This window comes from Coffea arabica, chromosome 3e, assembly GCF_036785885.1.
Source record: "Coffea arabica cultivar ET-39 chromosome 3e, Coffea Arabica ET-39 HiFi, whole genome shotgun sequence".
Taxonomy (NCBI): domain Eukaryota; kingdom Viridiplantae; phylum Streptophyta; class Magnoliopsida; order Gentianales; family Rubiaceae; genus Coffea; species Coffea arabica.
The window spans coordinates 12152019-12175226 of record NC_092315.1 but is presented as its reverse complement, the minus strand read 5'-3'; the positions used below and the strand labels follow the sequence as shown (position 1 = coordinate 12175226).

General features: G+C 36.1%; 3 protein-coding genes across 5 annotated transcripts; all 3 read left to right on the top strand.

Annotated features, from left to right (window-relative positions):
* Nucleotides 1-2223: 2223 nt before the first annotated feature.
* Nucleotides 2224-3675, top strand: LOC113735618 (probable xyloglucan galactosyltransferase GT12). Its single transcript, XM_027262613.1, has one exon. It carries the CDS (start codon nucleotides 2224-2226, stop codon nucleotides 3673-3675), a length of 1452 nt encoding a protein of 483 aa, XP_027118414.1.
* Nucleotides 3676-5156: 1481 nt separating this feature from the next.
* LOC113734742 (zinc finger BED domain-containing protein RICESLEEPER 2-like) lies at nucleotides 5157-7615 on the top strand. 3 transcript variants are annotated; one of them, XR_011842505.1, is made up of 4 exons: nucleotides 5157-5291; nucleotides 5442-6387; nucleotides 7126-7165; nucleotides 7249-7615. XR_011842505.1 is itself a non-coding variant. In XM_027261396.2 (4 exons), the coding sequence occupies exons 3-4, from the start codon at nucleotides 6055-6057 to the stop codon at nucleotides 7344-7346; spliced, it is 1209 nt and encodes a 402-aa protein (XP_027117197.2). In that variant the 5' UTR covers nucleotides 5157-5291; nucleotides 5442-5637; nucleotides 5904-6054; the 3' UTR covers nucleotides 7347-7615. The 3 variants fall into 3 exon arrangements, 2 of the variants coding, with proteins under 2 accessions (XP_027117197.2, XP_071940840.1); XM_027261396.2 differs by having other exon boundaries at nucleotides 5442-5637; nucleotides 5904-7165; XM_072084739.1 differs by having other exon boundaries at nucleotides 5442-7165.
* A 7437-nt stretch (nucleotides 7616-15052) lies between these two features.
* On the top strand, nucleotides 15053-16712 carry LOC113735617 (F-box/kelch-repeat protein At3g23880-like). The gene is made up of 2 exons (XM_072083723.1): nucleotides 15053-15787; nucleotides 16206-16712. Exons 1-2 carry the CDS (start codon nucleotides 15053-15055, stop codon nucleotides 16683-16685), a joined length of 1215 nt encoding a protein of 404 aa, XP_071939824.1. The 3' UTR covers nucleotides 16686-16712.
* The last annotated feature ends 6496 nt before the right edge of the window (nucleotides 16713-23208 follow it).

Below are 23208 nucleotides of genomic sequence, written 5' to 3'. Positions count from 1 at the left end.
AGAGATAGAAAAGAAGGAGATAGAAAATTAGATTTTACAAAGAAAGAAAATAAAGAGAGTCTAACATTAGTGTGTTATTTTAAAATTGGAATTGGGTGGTAAATACAAAAAATAAAATAATTTTAAAATAATAAAAATATTTAATTCTTTCTTATTTGTATTTTTTTTGAAAAAATAATTGAGCGCTCTCTCTCTCTATCTCTCCCTCCTCCTCTCCGTCCCCTTCTTTATATTTTTTTCAATATTAATAACATTGCCAATAAAAAAGAGATTAATACTTTGACTTTTTGTCTTAATACTAAAAGGAGAAGAGTCACTCTAAATTTTTTATTGTTTTATTATACAAAGAGGATGGTATTTTCTTCTAATATTTTTTAACTTGTTAAGTTAGTTTAATGGCGGGATAAATTGTTTTAAAAAAAACTCTATGGGGTAAATTGATAGTGAGACTATAGTTTATGGGGGTAAAGTGATAGTAATTATAAGTGCTAAACATGTCTTTTCATTTTAATTAACAAACTCCGTTAAGTTTGACCGTTAGTCTTGGGGGTAAAGTGACTAAAAGGTAACGTTAAGGGGGAAATTGATAGTGACACCAAACGTTAAAGAGGTAAGTGATTTCTTTTATGCACAGATTTGTAACTGTCACTCCAATTGTTCCTGCTTTTGATAAAAAAAAAAAAATTACTTTTAGGTATTAAAAGTACTTTTAAAGTGTTTGGTGAATAGCGTTTCATAAAATTAGGAGTAGAGATTTTGGTGTTAAAAGCACTTTTAGTAAAAGTTCAAATTTGGTGCTTTTAGAGTAGTTTTTGTGATTTAAAAAATAAAATATCAAATTTAATCATCTTATTCTATATTATGAACAAATAAAGAGATAAACAATTTTAAAATTTTTAAAATTACACATTATCCAATACAATAAGTATATTTATTGAATTATATTTTCAAACAATATATTTAAAAGTTTTTAAACGATTGATAAGTACTTTTATTAAAATCTCTATTGGGAAAGTATTTTTCAATAAACTACCGCAATCCTAAACGCCCTTATATCTTGTGAATTTTCCAAAAAAAATGCATGATATTATTCTATGTGTGCTTATATGAACTGGATTTGACATATTTGGAAAATACTTAATGTCCAATTTTATTGTCAGTGTAACCATTCACAAATTTACTTATTAATTTTAGTTACTTAATACTTATTAGATTTTTTTGTGCCTAATATGAATGTATTATACCAAAATTATTATGCGAGTGCACTTACTTACCGTTTTTGTTCTCTGTTATATTTAAACGCATTTTCATAAAATTAATATTTGAAACTTATCTTAATGTACACCTCGTTAGGCAAACTCTTACTCGTATTATGTTGAGTGTTGCATGCTAATTGTTAAATATTTATTATTTTTTCAATTATGCGAGTGCATCTTCTGTTCTTTCCCTTCTGTGTTGTAGGTCAAAGCAACAAGTAACTCAATTTTAAACTTTAAAAAAAATTTTGAACTGCACAACATGATTAGCCGAATAATTATGTGCTATTTGGACAGTTTGAAACAATTTTACATAAAAAAAAAAGGATTCTTGGCTTGAAACTTTTTCTTTTTTTTTTTTTCTTTTTGGGATAGCAGAATAATGAAACCTTATTTATTTATTTAACACGTAGTAGTAGTATAACTAACAACCAATTGCAAAAGTTCTCCTTGCTAAAGATTTGAATCCTATGCAATAAATAGATGTCCTTTACATTAGTGAAGCAAGAAATTGGAAACCAAAAAATGCAAAAGAAAAAGAAATACTTGAAGGGCATCGAACCAAAATATTTGCTTTCTTGATTCTACACTTTTCTATATAGAAAACTTTGTAGCTGTTAGCTAAGAGCCAGAATATTTTCCTACTTTGTGGACGAAGGGAACAATAGCAGGAAATTACCTTCCAAAAGGAAAGTCAATTGGAGAGGCTATTTAGCTAATAGAATTGTGGTAACTTTCCAAATTTCAACGCATAATGTAACTTTTTCAACAAGGAATAAGCAAAAAGGATCCTTGAAAAGAAGAGATAATCTCCATCACAAATACTGCAAAATTTAACTTCAGAAAGTCATAATTTGAATATATTGAGGAATCGAACTTGTTATTGCATGAATTCTTGACATTGGTCAGAAGTTCAAGAGGCTCTGAGGCAAAAGAAGTGTGCATGACACCCTGCCTGAAAAAAACTATGGGGAAATCAACAGTTGGTGGCAAGTCCAGAAACAAAGAATTATTGTATGTTTTCATGACTTGGTTAGTGTTTTGTATTTTAATGCTTTCAGGCCATTATTCATCCTTGATTGAACTGACAATGAGTTCCACTTCGTTTCCCATCTCTGGAAAATCCACTTTTTCCCTTCCAACTAAGAGTTTATTTCCCATCAGAAAAACCAAGGAAAATCTACCTGATGGTAAGAAAGATGGTGTACTCGATTCGTGCTCAGGTCGATATATTTATATCCATGATCTTCCTAGTAGATTCAATGTTGACATAATCAAGAACTGCAATTCCTCCCTGATTAAGTGGTTTGATATGTGCAAGTGTGTGATGAATGGTGGTTTCGGTCCTCCGGCCACGAATTCCAGGGACATCCTGCAAGAACGTAGTTGGTATGCAACAGATCAGTTCTCGCTGGAGGTCATTTTTCACAACAGAATGAAGAAATACCAATGCTTAACCAATGAATCATCGTTGGCATCTGCAATTTATGTGCCATTCTATGCAGGTCATGATGTTAGTCGGTATCTTTGGGAAAGTAACATATCCTCGAGAGATGCAGCTGGTGTTGATTTTGCTGACTGGATCAATAAGCAACCTGAATGGAAAACCATGTCGGGAAAAGACCATTTTTTTGTTGCAGGAAGGATAATTTGGGATTTCAGGAGAGAAACAAACAAGAGTTCAGATTGGGGTAATAATCTAATGCTATTGTCTGAAGTAAAAAATATGACTGTCCTGACAATTGAATCAATTCCCTGGAGCCCTACTGACATTGCAATTCCATATCCTACTTATTTCCATCCAACCAGTCAAGAAGAGGTAGAAGCATGGCAGAAGAAGATCAAGCAGCAGAAAAGGCCGTACCTTTATTCTTTTGTTGGTGCACCACGCCCTAATACGCAAGGTTCAATTCGGGGTAGGATTATCGAGCAATGCTTGGATTCGAGAGAGAAATGCAAGTTGTTGAATTGCAATATCAGTTCGAATGACTGCTATGATCCAGGTCGTGTGATGGAAATATTCCTGAACTCCAGATTCTGCTTGCAGCCTACGGGGGATTCGTACACTAGACGATCAACTTTTGACTCAATCTTAGGAGGCTGCATTCCTGTTTTCTTCAATCCGGGAGGTGCATATGGCCAATATGTATCATATTTGCCGAAGAATCACTCAGATTATTCGGTCTTCATTCCAGAGAGTGATATCAGAGATGGCAAGACAAGCATAGAAAAGGTATTGCGAAAAAAATCAGAACAAGAAGTTGTAAAGATGCAGGAGGAGGTAATAAAACTGATCCCCAAGGTCATATATGTGGATCCAAGTTCTGGATTGAATACTTCTGAAGATGCATTTGACATAGCAATCAAGAAAGTCCTTGAGAGAGTTAATACAACTAGAAGAGGCATGAAAACAGTTTAGAACTTCATATTCTCATTTTCAAGAAGAGTATAGTTTACTAACATTTTGTTTTTTTGGGGAAAGATGTTAATAGTTATTAATTTTATGCCAAAAAGAAAGGCAAATGCATTATTTTCATAAATAATTCGAAATATTGGGATTATTGGAGAACCAAAAGAATTTATTACTTTTTACAGCCTTTTTTTTTCTTTTCTGAGATTTCTTGATGAAGGTATTTGTGTTATAAAATATTGAATAGGGAACGGTCCCGTCTATACCCACAAAACAAAATAAAAAAGTTTCTTTTCCACCTCAGAAAAAAGGGGTGATCATTTAGTTGGTTTTCTTTTTTATTTTTTGGAAACCTTTTACATAATTATTAACACACTGTAATGGCAAAAACAAAATCCATAACAAACATAGAACGGATTCTAATATTTAATATGCAATGGCCAATATTTTAAGAAAAGGCTAATTTGTTCATGTTTGAACCGGAATCGGACTGAAACTAGCCCAGCAATTGCTTGAATCGGAATTGGAATAAGATTTTGGAAATCGGAGTCGGAATCATAACCGTGACTAAAGATTTAGGTTTAGGTTTACCAAAATCTTGAATTGGAACAGGAATCGGCGATTTATAACCCGCTCAAACAACCTAAAAAAATATTTACTACTTAAATCTATTTGGCCGATTTAGAGTTTAATATTAATAGTTAGTATCTAATACTAGCAACTCCAATTCTAATCCAGCAACTTGTTGTCCTATTTTATTAGTAAGTCAATATCTCATAACTAATTTAAATCCAAAATCAATCTAATCTAATCAATAATGAGATTTTTTCCATAAAATTTGTATCATTGTATCATTTTCTCTTTTTGCTTGCACATGATAATACAATAGAATTTTTTCTTTTAACATTCATTGTCATATTTTCTAAGAATTAATTTTATAATAACAAGGGTTTAAGCAAAACTAAAAGAATTGGAACCGTAATCAGAAGAAATCGAAATCGTAACCGAAATAGAATTGAGACTGAAACCGGAGGTTCAAGAACTGTAATTGTAATCGTCCCTATAACAAGGCTCTACTTTTAAAAAAAAAAAAATTGGAGCCATCGATTTTTAAATTGAAACTGCACGATTTTGAATCTGTAGTCGTGTCTAATTTAAAATGTTGTATCGATGTAGACCAAAATTACCATTGATAGTTATTGACACTTGACGCCTTTCTTACCCATCAGTTAAGCCCAACTTTGGGCCTAAGATGATGTTCACATACAACTAGGGTTAAAAAAAAAAAAAAAAAACCTAGAAACCCACACTCTAGGTGGGCTTGACTAGAGGTGTCAAATAAAATCATTTAATTAATTTTACCCATACCCGCCCATTAATAACTGAATATGGGTACATTAAATTTTTATATATGGGTATAAATAGGTTACCCAATTATACCCATTTAATTGGGTAACCATCAAACCCAATTAACCCATTTAACTTACATTCCCAAACTTCTTTGTATTTTCAGTTTTCACCGTCAATCTTCTTCTCCTCCCCACCAGCAAGCCCACTGCTTCCCCCCCCTCTTCCTCCAGTGTTTGATTACCCTCTCCTTTCTCCCCGTCTCTGCTTAATAGAAGGTTTTTGCCCTTTCCATGTCCGATTCCTGAGCTGATTGATGGATAACTTTTCTAATGCCATTAGATCCTGGAAACGCCACTTATATTTTTTAGCTCTAGTTTTTTTCCCTTCATTTGATACCATTGCATTTCTTTGCTTAATGTTCACAGGAATCTAAATATTGTGAGAAAAGTTGAAAAGCTTTGGGAGCTTGAGATACAAGAAAATTAGAATCAATCTTCAATTTTGTTTGGATGGAATTGTTGGCATAGTATTTGGACATGGGAGGAGAGAGACAGAGCATATGCTGCAGATCCTGCACCCCGGATGCAGTTGGTGGTATCTGTAGCATTGTGGAGTCTACAGGTAAGGCTTTCCTGCTTAAATTTGTGGTGGGATGCATACTTATTGGCTGTAGTAGTATTTGAATGGGATCTTAATTTTGCTGGTTCTATGACAACTCTACTGGGAAAGTTTTACTTGTTTGCATTCGTCTCCTTGCAATCTGTGAAGCTGTTTGTTATTATTGTTCCCAGTAATTGCAAATTTGAAAAACTTCCAGTGCCTAGTAATTTCTTTTTAGTCTATTCGTAACAAATTTGTTCAGCACTACTGGTAACAATTTCTTGAAGGCTACAAAATCTGCAATGACGAGGACAAGATTGTTGAAACTTGGGCTTGGCTATCAAGTCATTGAAACTGGCAAGTGCAGTCAGCACAATTAAGTCTGAGAGGGCAGGGCAGGACAAGTTATATGTAAGGCTGAGAGTCTTATATGATGGTATGGTGAATCTGTTGAAGCAGCATTTGAGGCTAAGAAATACACTATTTTGTGAGGGTGAATTTTTTCATGTAAGATGCAGTGCACATGTGCTAAATTTGATTGTCCAAGATGGTGTCAAAGTTATTTCCAAACCAGTCTCAAAGATCCGAGACTATGTGAAATATATCAGAGCTAGTGAATCAAGAAAGTTGAAATTTGCAGAGTGTATTGTTCAAGTTTCTTTGCCATGCAATAAGAGGGTGCATCAAGATGTCCCAACCAGATGGAACTCTACATTTGTGATGCTGGATAGTGCACTTGAATATAAGCTTGCCTTTCATCAGTTGCACGTGGTTGATCGCAGCTTCAGCAGATTTTACCCAACTGAAGAAGAATGGCTTAGGGTGCAGAAATTTACAACACTACTAAGGCCTTTTTATGACCTGACCACCCTTTTTTCGGGGACTAACTATCCAACTGCAAATTTGTATTTTCATGGTGTCTGGAAAATTCAAAAAGTTATCACGGAAGAGGTCAATAATTTAGACATTGAAGTGAGTGAAATGGCCAAGAAAATGAAACTGAAATTTGAGAAGTACTGGGAATGTTATAGCTTGGTTTTGAGTTTTGCTATCATTTTGGATCCGCGCTTCAAAATGGATTATGTGGTGTATGCTTTTGATTATGAAGAACGTGCTAAGGAAGTTCGGGATAAATTTTATTTACTATTCGAGGAGTATGAGAATACTTTTGATGGTGATTTGCTAGATGGATCAATAGCAGGCTGCTCTGGTGGTGATTTGGGCAATGACAATGATGATTTTGCTGAATTTGAGAGTCAACAACATGCAAACAAGAGGAATAAGTCACAAGTAGACTCTTATTTGGATGATACTCGACTCCTTTCAACTCAAGAATTGGATGTTCTTAATTTTTGGAAAGAAAACAAAAATCGGTACCCTATTCTTTCTTTGATGGCACGGGATATTTTAAGTATTCCTATCACTACAGTGGCCTCGGAATCAGCTTTCAGTATTGGTGGTAGAATTGTGGGTAAATTTCGTACTTCGCTCCTACCAGAAAATGTGGAGGTCTTGTTATGTACTAGGGACTGGTTATATGGAGTAACAGGTATGTTATACTTAACCTTTTTGTGCACATGATCTTGTATTTTACTTTTTTAGTCACTTATTGAACTTTACTTTTGATTTCAGCTTCTGAAGATGAAGAAGATAGAGAAAGACTGAGTATTGACTTTGCACCTTTAGTTGGTAAACTTACTAACCTTCATGTTGGCGGATTCCAACAATGAGCTGGAGGAGTTTTATGCTATGCTATGCAGTTGTACGAAGCTTGTGCTTGTTAAGTATCTTGATAGAGTAGCTAGTTGTGGGAATTCAAGTAGCTATTGTTTATTCTGGTAGTGAAGGTTGGCAAAAAGTTTTGGCCATGTAACCTTTCACTGTTCTATCAGTTATTTCTTTTTATTGAAAATTTATCTTTGTTTGTATGCTAAATGAAGTGATTGCTAATCCTTATCAGGATTTTTAACTATTTTTTATGTTAACTAATTTTGTTTTATTTATTATATTTATTTGTTGATTTTGTCTTATCGCTTTATTTCCTCGTAATTTATTAATTTGATCATTTTTTAGCATCACTAATTTATGACAAATTTTAGTCTCCTTTCTTACCTTTTCAAAATGAAATTTTAAATTTACACACGAAAAAATACTAGGGGTTCAAAGTTTTGGATTAAATTTTTATGTTAACTTTCATATTATTTAGTCCAAATTTTTAGATTCTCATTGTTCAATTATTAAATAATATGTAATTTTGCGACATAGCACGCGGATGAAAAAAAAATTGATAATTAAACTTATTTGGCATAATAAGTAAATATTTAAAATTAATGATGGGTGTAAAATGGTATAAATTGATAATTTAGTTTGCAAAATGAATTTATATGAGTTTGTAAAAAATTAGAATAAATGGATTATAAATGGATAATTGAGTTACCCAACTCATTTTTTGACTTACCCATTTATACCCATCTAATTAAATGGATATAAATGGGTTGACTCACTTATATCCATTACCCATTTTACCCAATCCAAACCCGCCCAAATCACCCATTTTGCCACCTCTAGGCTTGACATTGGTGACCACCATTGACCAGAACATACTTCCAAGACTCAGAACTATCATTTACAGAGGTCCTTAACTTTGGTCACCATTATAGACGAGGATAGGGGTTGGCATGGGTCACATACCCCATCAAATACACTATTTGACTGACCTAACTTACATCTTGCGAGTCAATCATTTTTTTATCTTTATCCGTCCTGCATATCAGATGATACCCGATTATCGGATACCTACTGAAAAAAGGTCGGGTCAATAGGACCTACTCATTATTTATCTTTTTTAAAAACGATTTATATTGATTTAATTTTATATTTTACATATTTATCTAAAATTTAATAAAGATTTTTTCTCCAAAAAAAAAGTCTCATGCCAAGAAACAAACATGAAAAAGAATACAAGGAAAAGGGAAAAAAATTAAAAGATTTCAAAATCAATGACATTTAAAATAGGTAGCACCTTTTTAAAAATATATATATTTTCCATATCAATTAAAATCTTTCCTAAAAGACATAAGATCGTTATTTCTATAAATAAATCTTGTAAACAAACTATAGACTATAGTCTCTCATACTTGTAGTATAATTTGTTCAATGAAATTACTTAGTTAGAACTAAAAATATTATTTTGTAATATGTATATAAAAATAAATTAATAATATATATATATGGAACGGATCTGGGCGGGTACCTGCCGGTACTCAATCTTATGATTCTAACCCACTCACAAGTAAATGGGTATCCGACTCTCTTTTGATTCGGTCAATTAATGCAGATTGGATACTCTATTTTTTGGATGGCCTACATATAAATGAGTATCCGACTCTCTTTTAATCCGATCAATTAATATAAATTGGGTACCCTATTTTTCGAATTGGACAAGATTAGATATGACGAGTTTTCGAATTAACATGTACTTTTACTTGCTCCTAGACTAGACATGCCTTCGAGACTTAATATAGTAGTTTACCGGGAATTTTATGGATCATCTATCAACACAATTCTCACATCGGTAATGCGATTCGAACACTATTGAAGGGAACCACTGAAAATGACAAGCCACAAACAGTGGCTGGTGAGAGGCAAGAAAATAATGGTAGCCAAATTTGACAGTGACAAGCCACAAACAATGACAGTAGCCAAATTTGAACAGTGACTTTTGTGAAGAAATAATTGGCCCTTATTAATTGACCTAACTTGCGTTGGCTAAGACTTGTGTGTTATTTCCTGGAAGAAAAACTTTAAGTCCAAATTTAACCAACTAAGGCCTCCTGTGAACTCTTGGCCTGTTAGCCTCTTTCCTTTTAAACCCAATATTGGCCCCTGTTGCTGAATTCCTCTCCAGTTTCCTCTTCTAAGCAAAAAAACTTTTAATCTTCTAATACATCTTTTAACCTAGAGCAAAGAAACCAATAGAGATTCGTCCATCAGATGCTAATCATCTCTCCTGACAGTGTCACTAATCTTGACAGTTCATTCTTTTTTTTTCTTGCCGCAACGATAATATTTCCATAATATACTCTATCCGATTTTAAAAGGAAAGGAAACCTAATCGATAAGAAACATCATCGAAGGAAACTATTAAAAATAACATGTCACAAATAGTGACCGATGAGAGGCAATATTTGAATTATTGATCTCTTACCCACGACCAGGACTTAAAATCTTGGTGGTGACCATTGACAGTTCATTTAACCACTCCAAAGTTATTCTTCCATCCTTAAACCAGGATTAATGAAGTGGATCTGTGCTTACCGTAGGAACGTCCTCAGAGATGGACATGTATACTGATGATTAATGCAGTGGACTTGTGAGGGAAATGAACATTGGAAGCCACACGCATGAATTAAGCGTAGAGACGAATTGGTTTCGGGAATAATTAATGTGCTAGAATTCTTTGAGAATCGAAATTTTTGTGAATTTTTGTAGAATTCTTTATAATTTGGAAAGACAACTTATATGGTCTATACAAAATTTTAAATGACTATTGATTTTTTAACTTTAGACAATATAAATATTACTGTAAGTTCATAAATTGGGCATTCTATTTTAATGTTTAAACAACAGTTACATATTTAAGTTAGAATTACTAAAAGTAATAATACATATTTATGTTGGAATTACCTAAAAGAATGACTGGAGTAAATGTTAGTTCTTTTCTGAATTTGATAGTAAGTTTTATTTGTTATATTTGATAAATTGTTTTCATTTTGTTGATACTGATTTGAAGGATTTCAAATATTATTTCTTTATTAACAATAATCATTTCTAAGTGTGGTATTGTGTTAGTATGTTAAGTTTTGTTAATATTTTTGGAAATGTTACTCATTCATATATGCCTACATGATAAGTATGTAATTTCAAATTGTGCTAGTATTTTGGATGTTGTTAATATTTTGAAAATGTAACTAACTCATAATTGCATACATGGTAAGTATATAATTCAAAGATTGAAAGTTATTTATCTAATTAAAAATAAATCAAAATATAAGAAAAAATGATGGGAAGTTGGGAGCTCTTTAAAGGGGTCTACACTAAAATTATAAATGATTTGTGTTATTAGTTTGTTATTATATTTTTTCCAACAAACGTAATAGTTTGTTATTACAGAATCGTGGGAATTGTAATTAAATTTTATGTTATCAATCTGAAATTTTGTAGATATGATTTAGATAAGTCTTGCATAAATTTGAAACTGTGAGTAAAGGTCAACTAAACATAGGGAGGATTTGGAAATAGTGGGAAGTTAGTTTGCGTACCGGTAACAAACAAAAGAATTTGAAATGGTTTGATTGTACCAAATTGTGGAGCCAATATGTGTGAATTAAAATAAATGTAAAATTCTAGGAAAAGGGATTCGGATTTTGGAGATGTGTGAAGGTTTCTAATAAAAAACCCTCCCTCTAATACATACATATATATATATATATATATATAAAGATAAGACAATAAGTAAAATTCTCTATTTGTATAACAGAATTGAAGGAAAAAATTTGTTATTTTGCATTTTTACGATAGTCATGCATTGATGTTTATCAGCTTGTCAAACCATTTGTTTAAATTTATAAAATCTTATATACAAAAAATTTTACAAATGACAATTCATGCTATTTGTCATTTGATCTAAGGAAAACATTAAACTAAGTTGGAAAGAATTATTGATAAGTTGATTAAACTAAGCCTTTTCTACCTAAAAGAAATGTTAAAATAAAGATAGCTTTTTTGATAAGGTATTTTAAGAAAAAAAATTTCCCACCTAAAATATAGGGATTTAACATGTAAATTAAACAAACTATAATCATTAGATGACATTAATTGAAATTAATTTAAAAATAAAAATAATTCAAAATCCTTGAGAAACAACACACATTAAAGTATATATATGCTATTTGTCATTTGCAACTAAGGGAAACGTTAAAAGTAGTAAATATAGTAAATTTTACTTAGAAAAAAGCTTATTGATAAGTTGGTTTATTGATAAGCTTATTGATAGTAAAATAATTCAAGTTGGATAGTGAAATTATCTCAAATTATATTTTACTTTCATCATAAACACATTTTCTAACCACTTTTTTATATTTCCAATCACTTTTTTATCTCACATCACAAAAAGTGGTTCAGTAATTATTCCAAATAATAACATATCCTAGTAAATTACTAGTATAATAGATTTCCTCGTATTTGTCCCATTAAAATCTTCACACGACTTTCATTTTTAAATTTTTTTTTTTGCTTTGGTCCAGACCGTTTCTCTCTCCACTACCACTATTCTCCCGCATGTGAGCACAATTAATGTTCTTAACACGTGTCTCGCTCACATTGTGCTCCTACGTTGGGCACCGTCAAAGCATGCCTACCATAGAATGAATTGTCTGTGAACTGTGATAAATTACCAAAGGGAAAATGGCCAGTTTCGTCTCTAAACTTTTTTCTAGAGTCGATTTAGTCCCTAACTTTTATTTCTGGCCAATTTAATACATAAACTTAATTTTCGAATCCAATTAAGGAATTCTGTGACGGCGCCACCACCTAAAAGCAATTTATCTCCTAATTTAATATTAAACAAGGGCATTTTTGGAAACTTTAAATTATCTCCTCTTCATTGTCAACCTCCGTCACCAGCCACCCACCTCCTCTTCCTCCTCTTTTCATCCACCTTTGAGTTTACATTATTGTAATTGAGAAAGTACAAGAGGAAATCTGTAAATGCAAGCGAGTGGGTTCTCCAATATTCCAGCCCTCCATTTCTGAAGAACAAAAGTTGCACGATGTTTGAGGAATCTGTGTCAATCAGTATACCTTCGATCTGGGCATCCATGAACAGTTGGTTTACTCCTGCTGTTCTCTTTGTTCTCCTCAATCTCATGATCGGTATCATTGCAATTACTTCGACTTTAGCTAGCCAGAAACTGCACCACAACCATCAGCACCAGCAAAACTCCCAAAATGATCTTCATCCTCAACAACCCAAGCTTGCTAGATCACCTTCTGTTCTCCCACGTTTGAGGTCCATAAATTTCTACCACTACAGATCCCATGTTCAATTGCAAACCATTTCAAAACCACCCCAGATTCAGACGCCCATTACGGTTTTGAATGAACCCATCAATCCCAAAACCTTGGAGAGTCTCACTCCCAGTACATTTTTGAACAAGCCCATCAACCACAAAACCTTGGAGAATCTCACTCCCAATACATTTTTGAACAAACCCATCAAGAGCAGCCAGCGCTGTTCTTGTCTTGCTTCGGCATTCGGCATTCGGAAAGACTTGATACGGAAAGACTTGTCTTGCTTCGGCTTCGGCACATTCTTGTCTTGATTCGGCATTCGAAAAATTGTGATTCGGCACCTTCTTCTTGTCTTGCTTCTGCTGAAGCCTCTGTAGCATGCAAGCAATGAAAGACTAAGAAGGAATAACCCCACAACCACAGGCCAATCGGCTGGGAAAGGCAGCTAACAAAAGCAGCAGCAGCTTCCAGTCAAGAGGTCAGGTTGGGCCCAACACTAACTACTATGCAGGGTGATCGCTGCTCTCTTGAACTGTGCATCCATTTGATGTTAGATGAAAGTACTTGATCTCCTTAGACATCACATCTTTGGAGGGTTAACGGGAAAGAGGGGTGGCTGAGAAAATTAGTCGACAAGAAAGGAAAGGAAGGAAGGGGAGGCGGTGGCGGTGGCGGTGGCGGGAAGGAGGAAGGAGGCAGAGGAAGAATTAAGAAGTTAATTAAAAATATTAAAAATCCCTTCAAAAAGTTTTAAATTTAAAAATACCCCAAATACTAATAATTTTTTTAAGGATAATTTCATATACCTCCCCTGAAGTTTCTGACAGTCTCACTCTCCTCCCTTGTGGTTTCAAAAATATCACAAACCTCCTCTGTCAAAATTTAGGTCCCATTTCTTACATCATCTTGGCCAAAAAGACTTAAATACCCTCACAAGTCAGCTAATATTTCGTGATTATCAGGACAAATACATTCCAACTCACGTAATTACTTTTTTTTACGCTATATCTAATCTCCCTTTTACATGTATACATAGTCAAATAACTAATACCTAACATGATGTACATTTTTTTTAACACCTAACAATTCCAAATTTATGCGTACCATTACACTACCTTTTATAGATATACACAGTCAAGTAACTAACATTTAACATAATGTATATATTTGTAAACTGATTGTATCTTTTAGATCACCCCGTGTAAGGTGTTTATAGGCAAATTAATATTAGTCATATAGATAAAATTACATACCCATTGTAGCTTGTAAGGAGATGCACAAGTGGGTTAAAGCACCAATAACCATTCCAAATGTATACATACCATTGCACTATGCATATTACTGCGATGACTAATTGCAATATGTATGTAAACAAATAACTGCATGTTCAACAATTTCTATGCATCGTACTTGGTCGATAACACGGTGTACATTATTTCAACCAGATTGTACATTCACTAAGTATTTATATACATGCTACTTATTGAAATAAACTACCTCTCTATTAAATATTTAATGCACTCTCATAAGCACTAATGGTTGATTTAATATGCAATTGAAACAAATAACCATCTAGTAAAAGTTTTTGATATAATATTATTGATGAATAACATATTGTATCTGAAATTATCCCTTTTTTCTAATTTATTTTTTATTTTTATTAGTTTTCATTATTTCACTAATCAGGGGCATTTCTGGAAAAAAAATTCCCTCTCTTTCCTGAAAACACTTTTTTATGTTCACTTTTGACATCATAGACTAATTTTGTTATAAAATCCTAAATCTCAGGGGAGGTTTGTGATATTTTTGAAACCATAAGAGAGGAGAGTGAGACTGTCAGAAACCTCAGGAGAGGTTTTTGAAATTATCCCATTTTTTTAATTTACTCAGTTTGATTACGCTTCATACCTGAAGTTTCAAAAATGCCTTTGTTTAATGTTAAATTAGGAGATAAATTGCTTTTAGGTGGTGGCTCGCTACATAAGTTCTTAATTGGATTCGAAAATTAAGTTTATGTATTAAATTGGCCAAAAATAAAAGTTAGGGACTAAATCGACTCTAGAAAAAGGTTTAGGGACGAAAATGACCATTTTTCCGATTACCAAATCCAAGTCACAAAAGTTGTTGTCCTCCAAGAATTGTGGACACGTTAACATTGTTGTCAGATGTTCTTGCACCAGATTCAAGAGGTTGGACAATGCGGGACATTACCCAGTGGGTAATAGGAGGAGAAAAATCTTCACGTTTCAGCATCTTATTGGCCAGGACTTGAGGTAATTCTTCCACAACCATAAAAACCCAAGAATTCACGCTTTTCACTTTTGCCGTTCATTTCACATAGTTCATTCAGTCCAATCTGCAGACTATGGAGAAACCCTCTTCATCTTCTACCTCAGAACCAGCAGCTCAACAAATCTCAGCCATTTTTCCTGATGAAGTCATCATTGAGATCCTCACATGGCTTCCAGTCAAGTCAATATTGAGGTTCAAGTGCGTGTCAAAGTGTTGGCTTTCCTTTATCTCTAGTCCACTGTTCATCAGGACCCACTTGTTAAAATCTGTTAACAAGAGTGACTATGATCAACATAGGCTCCTTTTACGTACTAGAGAGGAGTTGGCAGAGGATTTCGTTAGGTTCAACCTCAAGAACTGTGATCTTTCACCTGTCTTGTGTAATGCACCCATTGTAGAGGCGACTAACCTGTCTGATTCTCTGGGCCGTGGTGGAGATGTAGAGCGTGTCGAGACTGATTTTAGGACGGATAATTTCCATGATGTGCAAATTGTTGGTTCTTCTAATGGGTTGATTTGTGTGACTGTATCTGGAGATGTTCTTTTGTGGAACCCATCCATTAGAAAATTCAAGAAATTACCCGATTTTGGTCCTAAACCAGATGATGATGATGATGGTTATTTTTATGTGTTTGGGTATGATGAGTACGATGATGATTACAAAGTATTTGGCATACTAACTGATGAAGATGGTGCTAGGGGTCTCATTGGGCAGACGTGTTTAGATCATGGTTCAAAGTCACGGTCGCGGTCGTGGTCGCGGCCCGGAAAGTTTCACATCGGTCTCGGCATATCGGTCGCGGTCTCGGTGAAACGCAAATTTTAAAATATTTAATATTCTAAAAATTGTTAATAATATAAAAAAGTATGCTAAATAAAAATAATTAAAAAATAGCAAAAGAAAAGGCCAAGTCAATCCGTCACGGTGTGACTCGACTGATTTCTCGTCCTGATTCGGGATAACTCGGAGTGACTCGGCCGAGTCAATCCGTCGCGGTGACGACTCGGCCGATTTCTCGGCGAGTCAAGTATTTCGGTATCGTTTCGTCACGGTATCGTATCGGTAGGGGTCGAGACGGTGACGACTCTGCCGAGTCGTCTCGGTCTCGGCCAAGACTTCGAACCATGGTTTAGATGTGTATAGTCGCAATGCCGATGTTTGGAGAAGGATTGAGGATTTTAATAGTGATATTTTCTATCATGGGTTCTGTTTGGTGAATGGGAAGCTTCATTGGAGCACATCTCCTAGATTTGGTCGATGGGGGAAAATACTTAGTCTTGATTTGGCGAATGAGACATATGGAGAGGTTGAACAGCCAAAATACGGGGAGGGAACTTTTGATTGGACTCTAGAAGTATTAGGTGGATGCCTTTCCATTGTCCGTTATTATCGAAGTAGTCGTGTGGAAGTTTGGATTTTGAAGGATTATGGTGTCAAGGAATCTTGGACTAAAGTGGTTTTGATTTCTAATTTTAGTGATCCTGGCTATTTGTGTAGCTGCAAACCAGTGTTCCAATCAAACGATGGTGAAATTCTGTTTTACTACTTATCAAACCTGCCAGGTTTGATGCTTTACAATCCAAAAAGTAATTCATTGATGCATCCTCATATTACTAAACTGGAAGTTCTTGTCGGAGTGAACATGTATGTTGAAAGCTTAGTTTTGCTTGATGACCATGATGGAGGAGAAAGGCGCAGACTGTGAATTGATAGAAGAGCTGGATGTCTTAGTCTGCTGCATTACTTGTAAGTGTTGATTGACCTTTTGTTCTTCGGTTAGATAATATTCCTTCCTAATGGTCTATGCTATTTGTTCATGAATGAAGACCAATTCTGAAGATACTTGTAACATATTTACCTGGTGTTAAGTCAGTCTAAGTTTCAAATCAAATTTTAAATACTGAGAAGGAAATTACAAGAGATACAGTGTATTCAACTCTGCAGTTTAAAAACTTTGTATTATGCCTTGCTCTGCAATTCTTTTTTGAAACTAAATGAGAGACAATGCAACTGTTTTAACTTCTGGCCCTTGTTAGACCTGATATGGCTAGTCTAACCATCAATGAGTTTTTTTTTCTTTTTATGGAAATTTTTTGTGGATGTAATATTGGTGGTGCTTAACATGTATCTGGTTACCGCATGTTGTCTGAACATGATGCGGTACAGGCTTAATTTCCTAATTTTCTGCATTGAAGGAAAATAAATTGGTAAGTATTCATAATTAGTGCATATAAAAAAATTGATTCAAATTGAGAAAGTTTGGTTTTTCAGTTCATCTTTTGGTTTAGATCATTTAGACTGAAGTTGAAGAAACTTTGTTGTTGAGCAAAACAACAGAACTTAAACATGAGTATCTCTTGTTAATCAGCCGATACAAATTTGGATTTTTCATGACTTGTTTTACTTGTCAAAATAAGTGGCGGATTCAATAGCAATCTAGGAACGATATCCATAAGCACTGTTAACCAAAGAGTCGGGCACAAAAATTTTTTTTTGAAGCATTTTGTAGGTGTTCTGTGACTCCAACTTGCATTGTTTTGAAAGTACTCATCTCCCTCTTTTCTTGAATAAAACAAAAGAAAACAATGTGATGTCCTTAAAGATTCTGCATTACATATGAAAATGCATTGCATTGGACTTTTAAAGAGTGTCTCATGTAATTTCCATATGAGTGATGTCTCATAGCTTCTTATAAATAACGAAATTCTAGGACTTGTTTTATATGACAAATTGTTAATCGAATTGTACTTGTTAGATGGTCATGTTTAGATTAGCTTCATTAATAAGTGAAAGCTATTAGCTTTTGTCGCTTCTCAATATGAAAGTGTTATATTGGTGGAGGAGTTGCAGAGGACATAGTCATTTAGTGCTAATTCAGGAATGATATTTGAAATATGATTTTGTCAAACATAATTGTAGATATAGGAAAATTAGAAAACATGGGTTTTTTGGTCACTTTGATCTTTGTGTTGGTCATACTTGATAAATGCAATTATACTCCTCATTTTTCAGATTGGATTGTCCTGAAATGTCAAAGCACTTAGGGCAGATGACTTAACTATAGAATTTTGAATAAACTATAGAAATGCTGAGAATGAGAAATAAATCATTTTGTGCTGACTCTGTCCTCCTAAGAATTTCTTTCCCCTCTTCATAAGTGTTCACATCAAGGCCATAGGTTCAGTTCTTGGTGCTTCTTCTCTGCATTTCTAGATAGACTCTTTGACTAATCAAACTCTAGTTGTTGCTTCATGTTGGTAGATTAATCAACCTAGAGATTGAAATCTTATGATCCTGATCATTCGTTGCAGCTCCTATTTTTCTATAGGCCACAGACAGTGGATGTGATCCACAAGGCATCCTTTAGGTTTCCTATATAATTTCTCCACTCCTGTTTAATGAGTTGTCAGAAAAGGACATTAATCTATGAAAAGACACTACTTTGATGCCCTCGTGCCCTGTATGTAGTATCTAGCTCATCTATAGTATAATTGTGGAAGAGTTTGTCATCAGGAGAGCTTTTCCTAGGAGTCAATTTGTAACAATTTTACTTTTAAATTCTGCTATTATCACAGAAAACTTAAGAAGATACTTCATGGGCGATTTTAGACGAGCGGTTTTTGTTTTGGTGATCATTTTCAGACTTAATGGAGACATTTGGTCTTATATCTGATTCTGCATGATATTGGCATAAACATAAAGTTTCAAAAATAGAAAGTGATGTAGAATGGATGACAGGTTGTCAGCCTGTGCAATAATAAAAACTTGCTCAAACTAAAAGTAATTTCTGTAAATAGTGGTGAGCAGGGTCGTATCCTCAGGGATTGGGTATATTCACTTCTTAAGAAATTCAAAGTAACACGGGGGGTGGTTTTATAGGAGCGACAACAATTAGATAATTTAAATAAGAAAATGAAAATGAATAACGAACTAGAGATTAAACCACAATTCACTGGACTCAGAGCAACAATAATTCAAGGCCTAAATCAATTAAAACAAGGAAACAATTAAAAATAAAATAAAGTAGGCAACTAAAAAGTCAAATGGCAATTCATTAAAATCGAGGTAATATTAATTAAAAAATCTGGCCAAGAAATAACTTCAGCAATGGTTCACCTAATTGATCATTGATGCAAAGGTAATTCCAATTATTTACTGATAAATAGGTTATAACTGCCAAACAAGCGATGACAGTTAACCCCTCCGTACTGTGTCGGTGATCAAGGTACGTCCGTTAATCACTGCTCTAATTGAAAAATAATCCTAGGTACGCCCGTAGAATTCAATTCCCCAATTGCCTTACGTATTAGAGGAGCTCTATTCTAACCAAATAACACACTACCAGGGTTATTTCAGATTAGCCCGCGTATCCTCCTGACACGAAGCTAATCGTGCCAGTTGTCACTATTTCAGGACAATTAAACAATTACGGATTTAATGTCCTAATTGACAATAGGTTACCAGATCAATTAATTATCCGGATCCAAGACAATCAATTAATTGAATAGCCATAAGCATAGCAATCAAGGAATATGCGAATACCAATAAATAAAAGGAAAATATTAAATTAAATCGATCTCATAATTTTTAGGTAACCCAAAGCATCCCTCGTTTCTTGACTAGAACGAGGAAATTAGTTCATATTTGATGAACTAAACCCACGGGAAATTTCAGCAAAAGTCACGGCCTTAGTCTGCATTTCAGGAACCCGCAATTCGTCGAACAAGTAGAGAGCAAATGGAAGTCACAGGTAACAATTGAATTTCTTAATTGTTTCTAGCATCTGTAGCGCAGGGCCACTCAAAGGAAACTAGAAGGAAAAGTCAAAGAAAGCAATTCTCCATTGCTCCTGCCATGCGCAGGATTCAAAAATAAAGAAAGAAAAGTCAAAGCTCAAAGCTAACAAATGCTTTCTCCTGACATCCGTGAGTTTCCAAAGCTAAGAGTAAGTCCAAGGAAAAAGTCAAGCCTTTCTGTCAAGCTAAAGACGAAAACTAAGAATAAAGCCAGCTGCTTCATCCGAAGTCTACAAGGGAAAAAGGTATGATCCCGAGCTGGAAAAAAGCCTTCCTTTTCCTTCTGCGCAATTCTTCTCTATATCGTAGTGCTCCTTGTGGCGGCTCCAGGGAAAAGAGCACTTCGACCAAAATGACCAAAGAGGGCTTGTGTCCCTTCTTCCAAAAAATACCCTCGCAAGCCTTCTATTTTATTCCTTACCCGATGATTGTCAAAATAGCAGTGTTTGTGATATTTTTTATCTACTCCCTGAAATAAGTGCAAATTACGGAAAGTGAGTAGAATCCAGCATTTAATTCACATCGAGTCAGGTAATAGGGGAAATTAACAATAAAATAAATAATAAAATTGCAACCTATCAATGGAAGTCATGTGAGCTATCCCTTTACTAGAATAAGTTTAAATTAATGATAACATTAAAGTTGGGAGACCACTCTAATCGTTGCTTCCATATCAAGTTCGTTGATTCATCAAGTGTCGGAGGATGGGGAAGTATGCTTGTATTATGAATTATGAAGATAGATTTGCTGCTGCACCTGTGTTTTTTGATTATTCTTCCCATGTGTATCGCAAGCCTCACCAGGTGTTTAATGTGTGTGCTATAAAGCTCAAGCCAGTGATGATCAACACAAGCCTGACAATCTTCTTGTTTCCTTATTGTCGTTTGGAAGCAGGACTATAGAGGAAATGTGCTGGTGCATCCAGAGTAGTGCATGTTCCCAGGAGAAATAGGAATGGGAGATTATAGGTAGTAAGAGCAGCCTTCCTTGGCTTTATTAATCTGAATGGAATATAGCCTCCAATTATGCAGGCACTGTCTTTTTGAGTAGAAGTTTATGTACCTTTTATTTTTGAAAAAAAAGAAAGTAACATCATGGCCTATATGGAATTGACACAGCCTGTAATATTTGAACTCTGTAGTTTCTACTCTGTTGCATCTAATATTCTTGGTTTTATTCTATTTGCTCTCATCATTTAATTATTGACTCCTGAAGAGGTGATTTTTGGTGGGTAGTTGAACCGACCAGAATCAGGCTCCTCTGAGATGAATGAGATGTATCCTCGTGTCCGAAGTGAATGGCGGGGCTTCTCCCCTGGGATCACTCCGACGATCAAGTTAGTATGAGAACGAGGGAAAAGCAGTAGTATTGTCAAATGAACAGTATGCTTACTTGTTGGGAGTGTGTGGGGTATTTATAGAGTGGGAGTGGAGGTCAGGACGGAGGGTTCATGCTGGTGGGACCCATGTCCTGACATTACGGCTCTGTTCCCTGCCAGGAGGCCTGACTCTGACACTGTAGTCGCCTGGGCTGGATGACGGGGGTCCTGCGCAGTAGTCATTAAGATCACCCAGTGCTTTTCAGATAAAGCACTGGTTCTGGGTGTTGTCAGGGGTGTTGACATCATCAGCGTCCAGCCGAGGTGGTAGCCAGGGGTGCAGAGGTCATCCAAGTAGGAGACCATGGACCGAGCCGAGCTCAGGGTCCGGATCGGGGGATGACTGTGTTCGTGTAGGAGACGAAACGAGGTCACCTCGGCAACAAGGTACTGCCAAGGTGAGCACCCTCAATAAGCCCCCCAAGCCTATGGAGCTCCGGGCTAGGGAGGTACCGAGGCTTCCTTGTGCCGAAGTCATGAAGAGTCGGGGTCCCGAAACTGCTCCGGAAGATGAGGGGACGGGACACGTGGGCGAGTCAGTTGACAGGACGTGGTCACTGGTAACCGTCGCGTCGTGAAGTAGTGGGATGTTTCGTGCAGAGGGAGTGTCAGTTGAAAGGACGAGTCATTAATGAGGAGAGAGAGGGGCACGTCCTTTTGAATTCGAACGTGGTTGCCTTTTCGCATTCTTGCCGCCTCTTCGGATTCCCCCCGACTCCCTATAAATAGGGGGTCCTTTTCACCATATGGCCCATCACTTTCTTTTTCAATCTCAGACTTGTAAAAATCTTGAGCGTCGCCGAGGTCAGTCCTGCCAGCCGAGATATCAACCGAAGTCATCCACTTCGTCAGACTCCGTAGTCAACAGTAAGTATCTTTCTCTTCATCTCATCATTCACTCATGGCCAAAATGGCTAAAATCCACAAGAAAACTGTGAAACCGAGCTACCAGGCCGAGGAGGTGCCGGACACTTCGGAGGAAACGGCTTCGTCCAGCTCTGGGGGATCGACGTCCGATGCTGCGGAGGGTTCAGCCGAGGTGGAGATCGTCTAGGCAGCCTCGGTGTCAGAGTCATCCGAGATGAGTGAAGCGGGTTCCGAGGTTGTCTTCAATAACGAGCTCGGAGCTCAGATACCCCATGATGAGGGAGTACTGGAGCCAGTAGCTCCGAAAAACGCGGCCAATATTGACTTCGGCAAGATGCCGAAGTTCAGAAGTCGAGTGGGGGAAGACAGGGCTCAGAAGGTGATAAGAAAATACCCTTTCAGGCTGGGGTACATCATCACCTCGCCCGGACCAGATGACTCAGCCGAGAAGCCCCCCATGGGGACTGTGGCAGTCTACATCCAGCAGCTGGAAGCCGGGCTGAGGATGCCGACGTCGAGGTTCTTCAGGGACACTTCGCCACTTCGGCATGAGGATTACTCAGCTCGTCCCAAACGCGGTCCGCATTCTCGTAGGTTTCGAGATGCTGTGCCGACATCAAGAGGTGACCCCGACCGTGGATCTCTTCCGCCGATGTTACACCTTCAAGGCACATGGGACAGATAAGGGATGGTTCTATGTCTGCAACCGGAACAAAACCATCCCGAAGTTAGTCGTCGGCGCCCCCAGTTCAATAAAAAATTGGAAGCGTGACTTCATCTTCGTCTCGGCCGTGGACTTCCCACGGGGTTTTTGGTGGAGGCCCATCAAATCGAAGGCCGACGCCTCCTCGGGGGATCTCGAAGAGGAGTCCCTCCAGAAATTGCTGGGGTCCGGACTTCGGATCTTTAGCTGGGACCACCCCGAGGCCGTGCTGGTCGATGGGGGAATTAGCCGAGCTTTACTGCCTCCCAACAAGACTCCTTTCTTTTCCATTAAACTTAAGAAACCCTGTAATTTTTCTTTCATGGCCTTTTCTTTTACCTCGGCTATAGCAAATGATAATGTCTGTTTCTTGTGCAGTGACCAAATTATCCGACATCATCACCACGGGAGCCGAGGTGGCCAAGAGATCGAAGAGGAAGAGCTCGGATGAGACATCGGCACCTCCGCCAAAAAAGAAGTCGCA

Coding starts and splice junctions, on each gene's coding strand:
- LOC113735618 (XM_027262613.1), top strand. CDS start 2,224: ATGGGGAAATCAACAGTTGGTGGCAAGTCCAGAAACAAAGAATTATTG.
- LOC113734742 (XM_027261396.2), top strand. CDS start 6,055: ATGGTGAATCTGTTGAAGCAGCATTTGAGGCTAAGAAATACACTATTT. Junction 7,166..7,248: donor CTGGTTATATGGAGTAACAG/GTATGTTATACT, acceptor TTTTGATTTCAG/CTTCTGAAGATGAAGAAGAT.
- LOC113735617 (XM_072083723.1), top strand. CDS start 15,053: ATGGAGAAACCCTCTTCATCTTCTACCTCAGAACCAGCAGCTCAACAA. Junction 15,788..16,205: donor GCATATCGGTCGCGGTCTCG/GTGAAACGCAAA, acceptor GTGAATGGGAAG/CTTCATTGGAGCACATCTCC.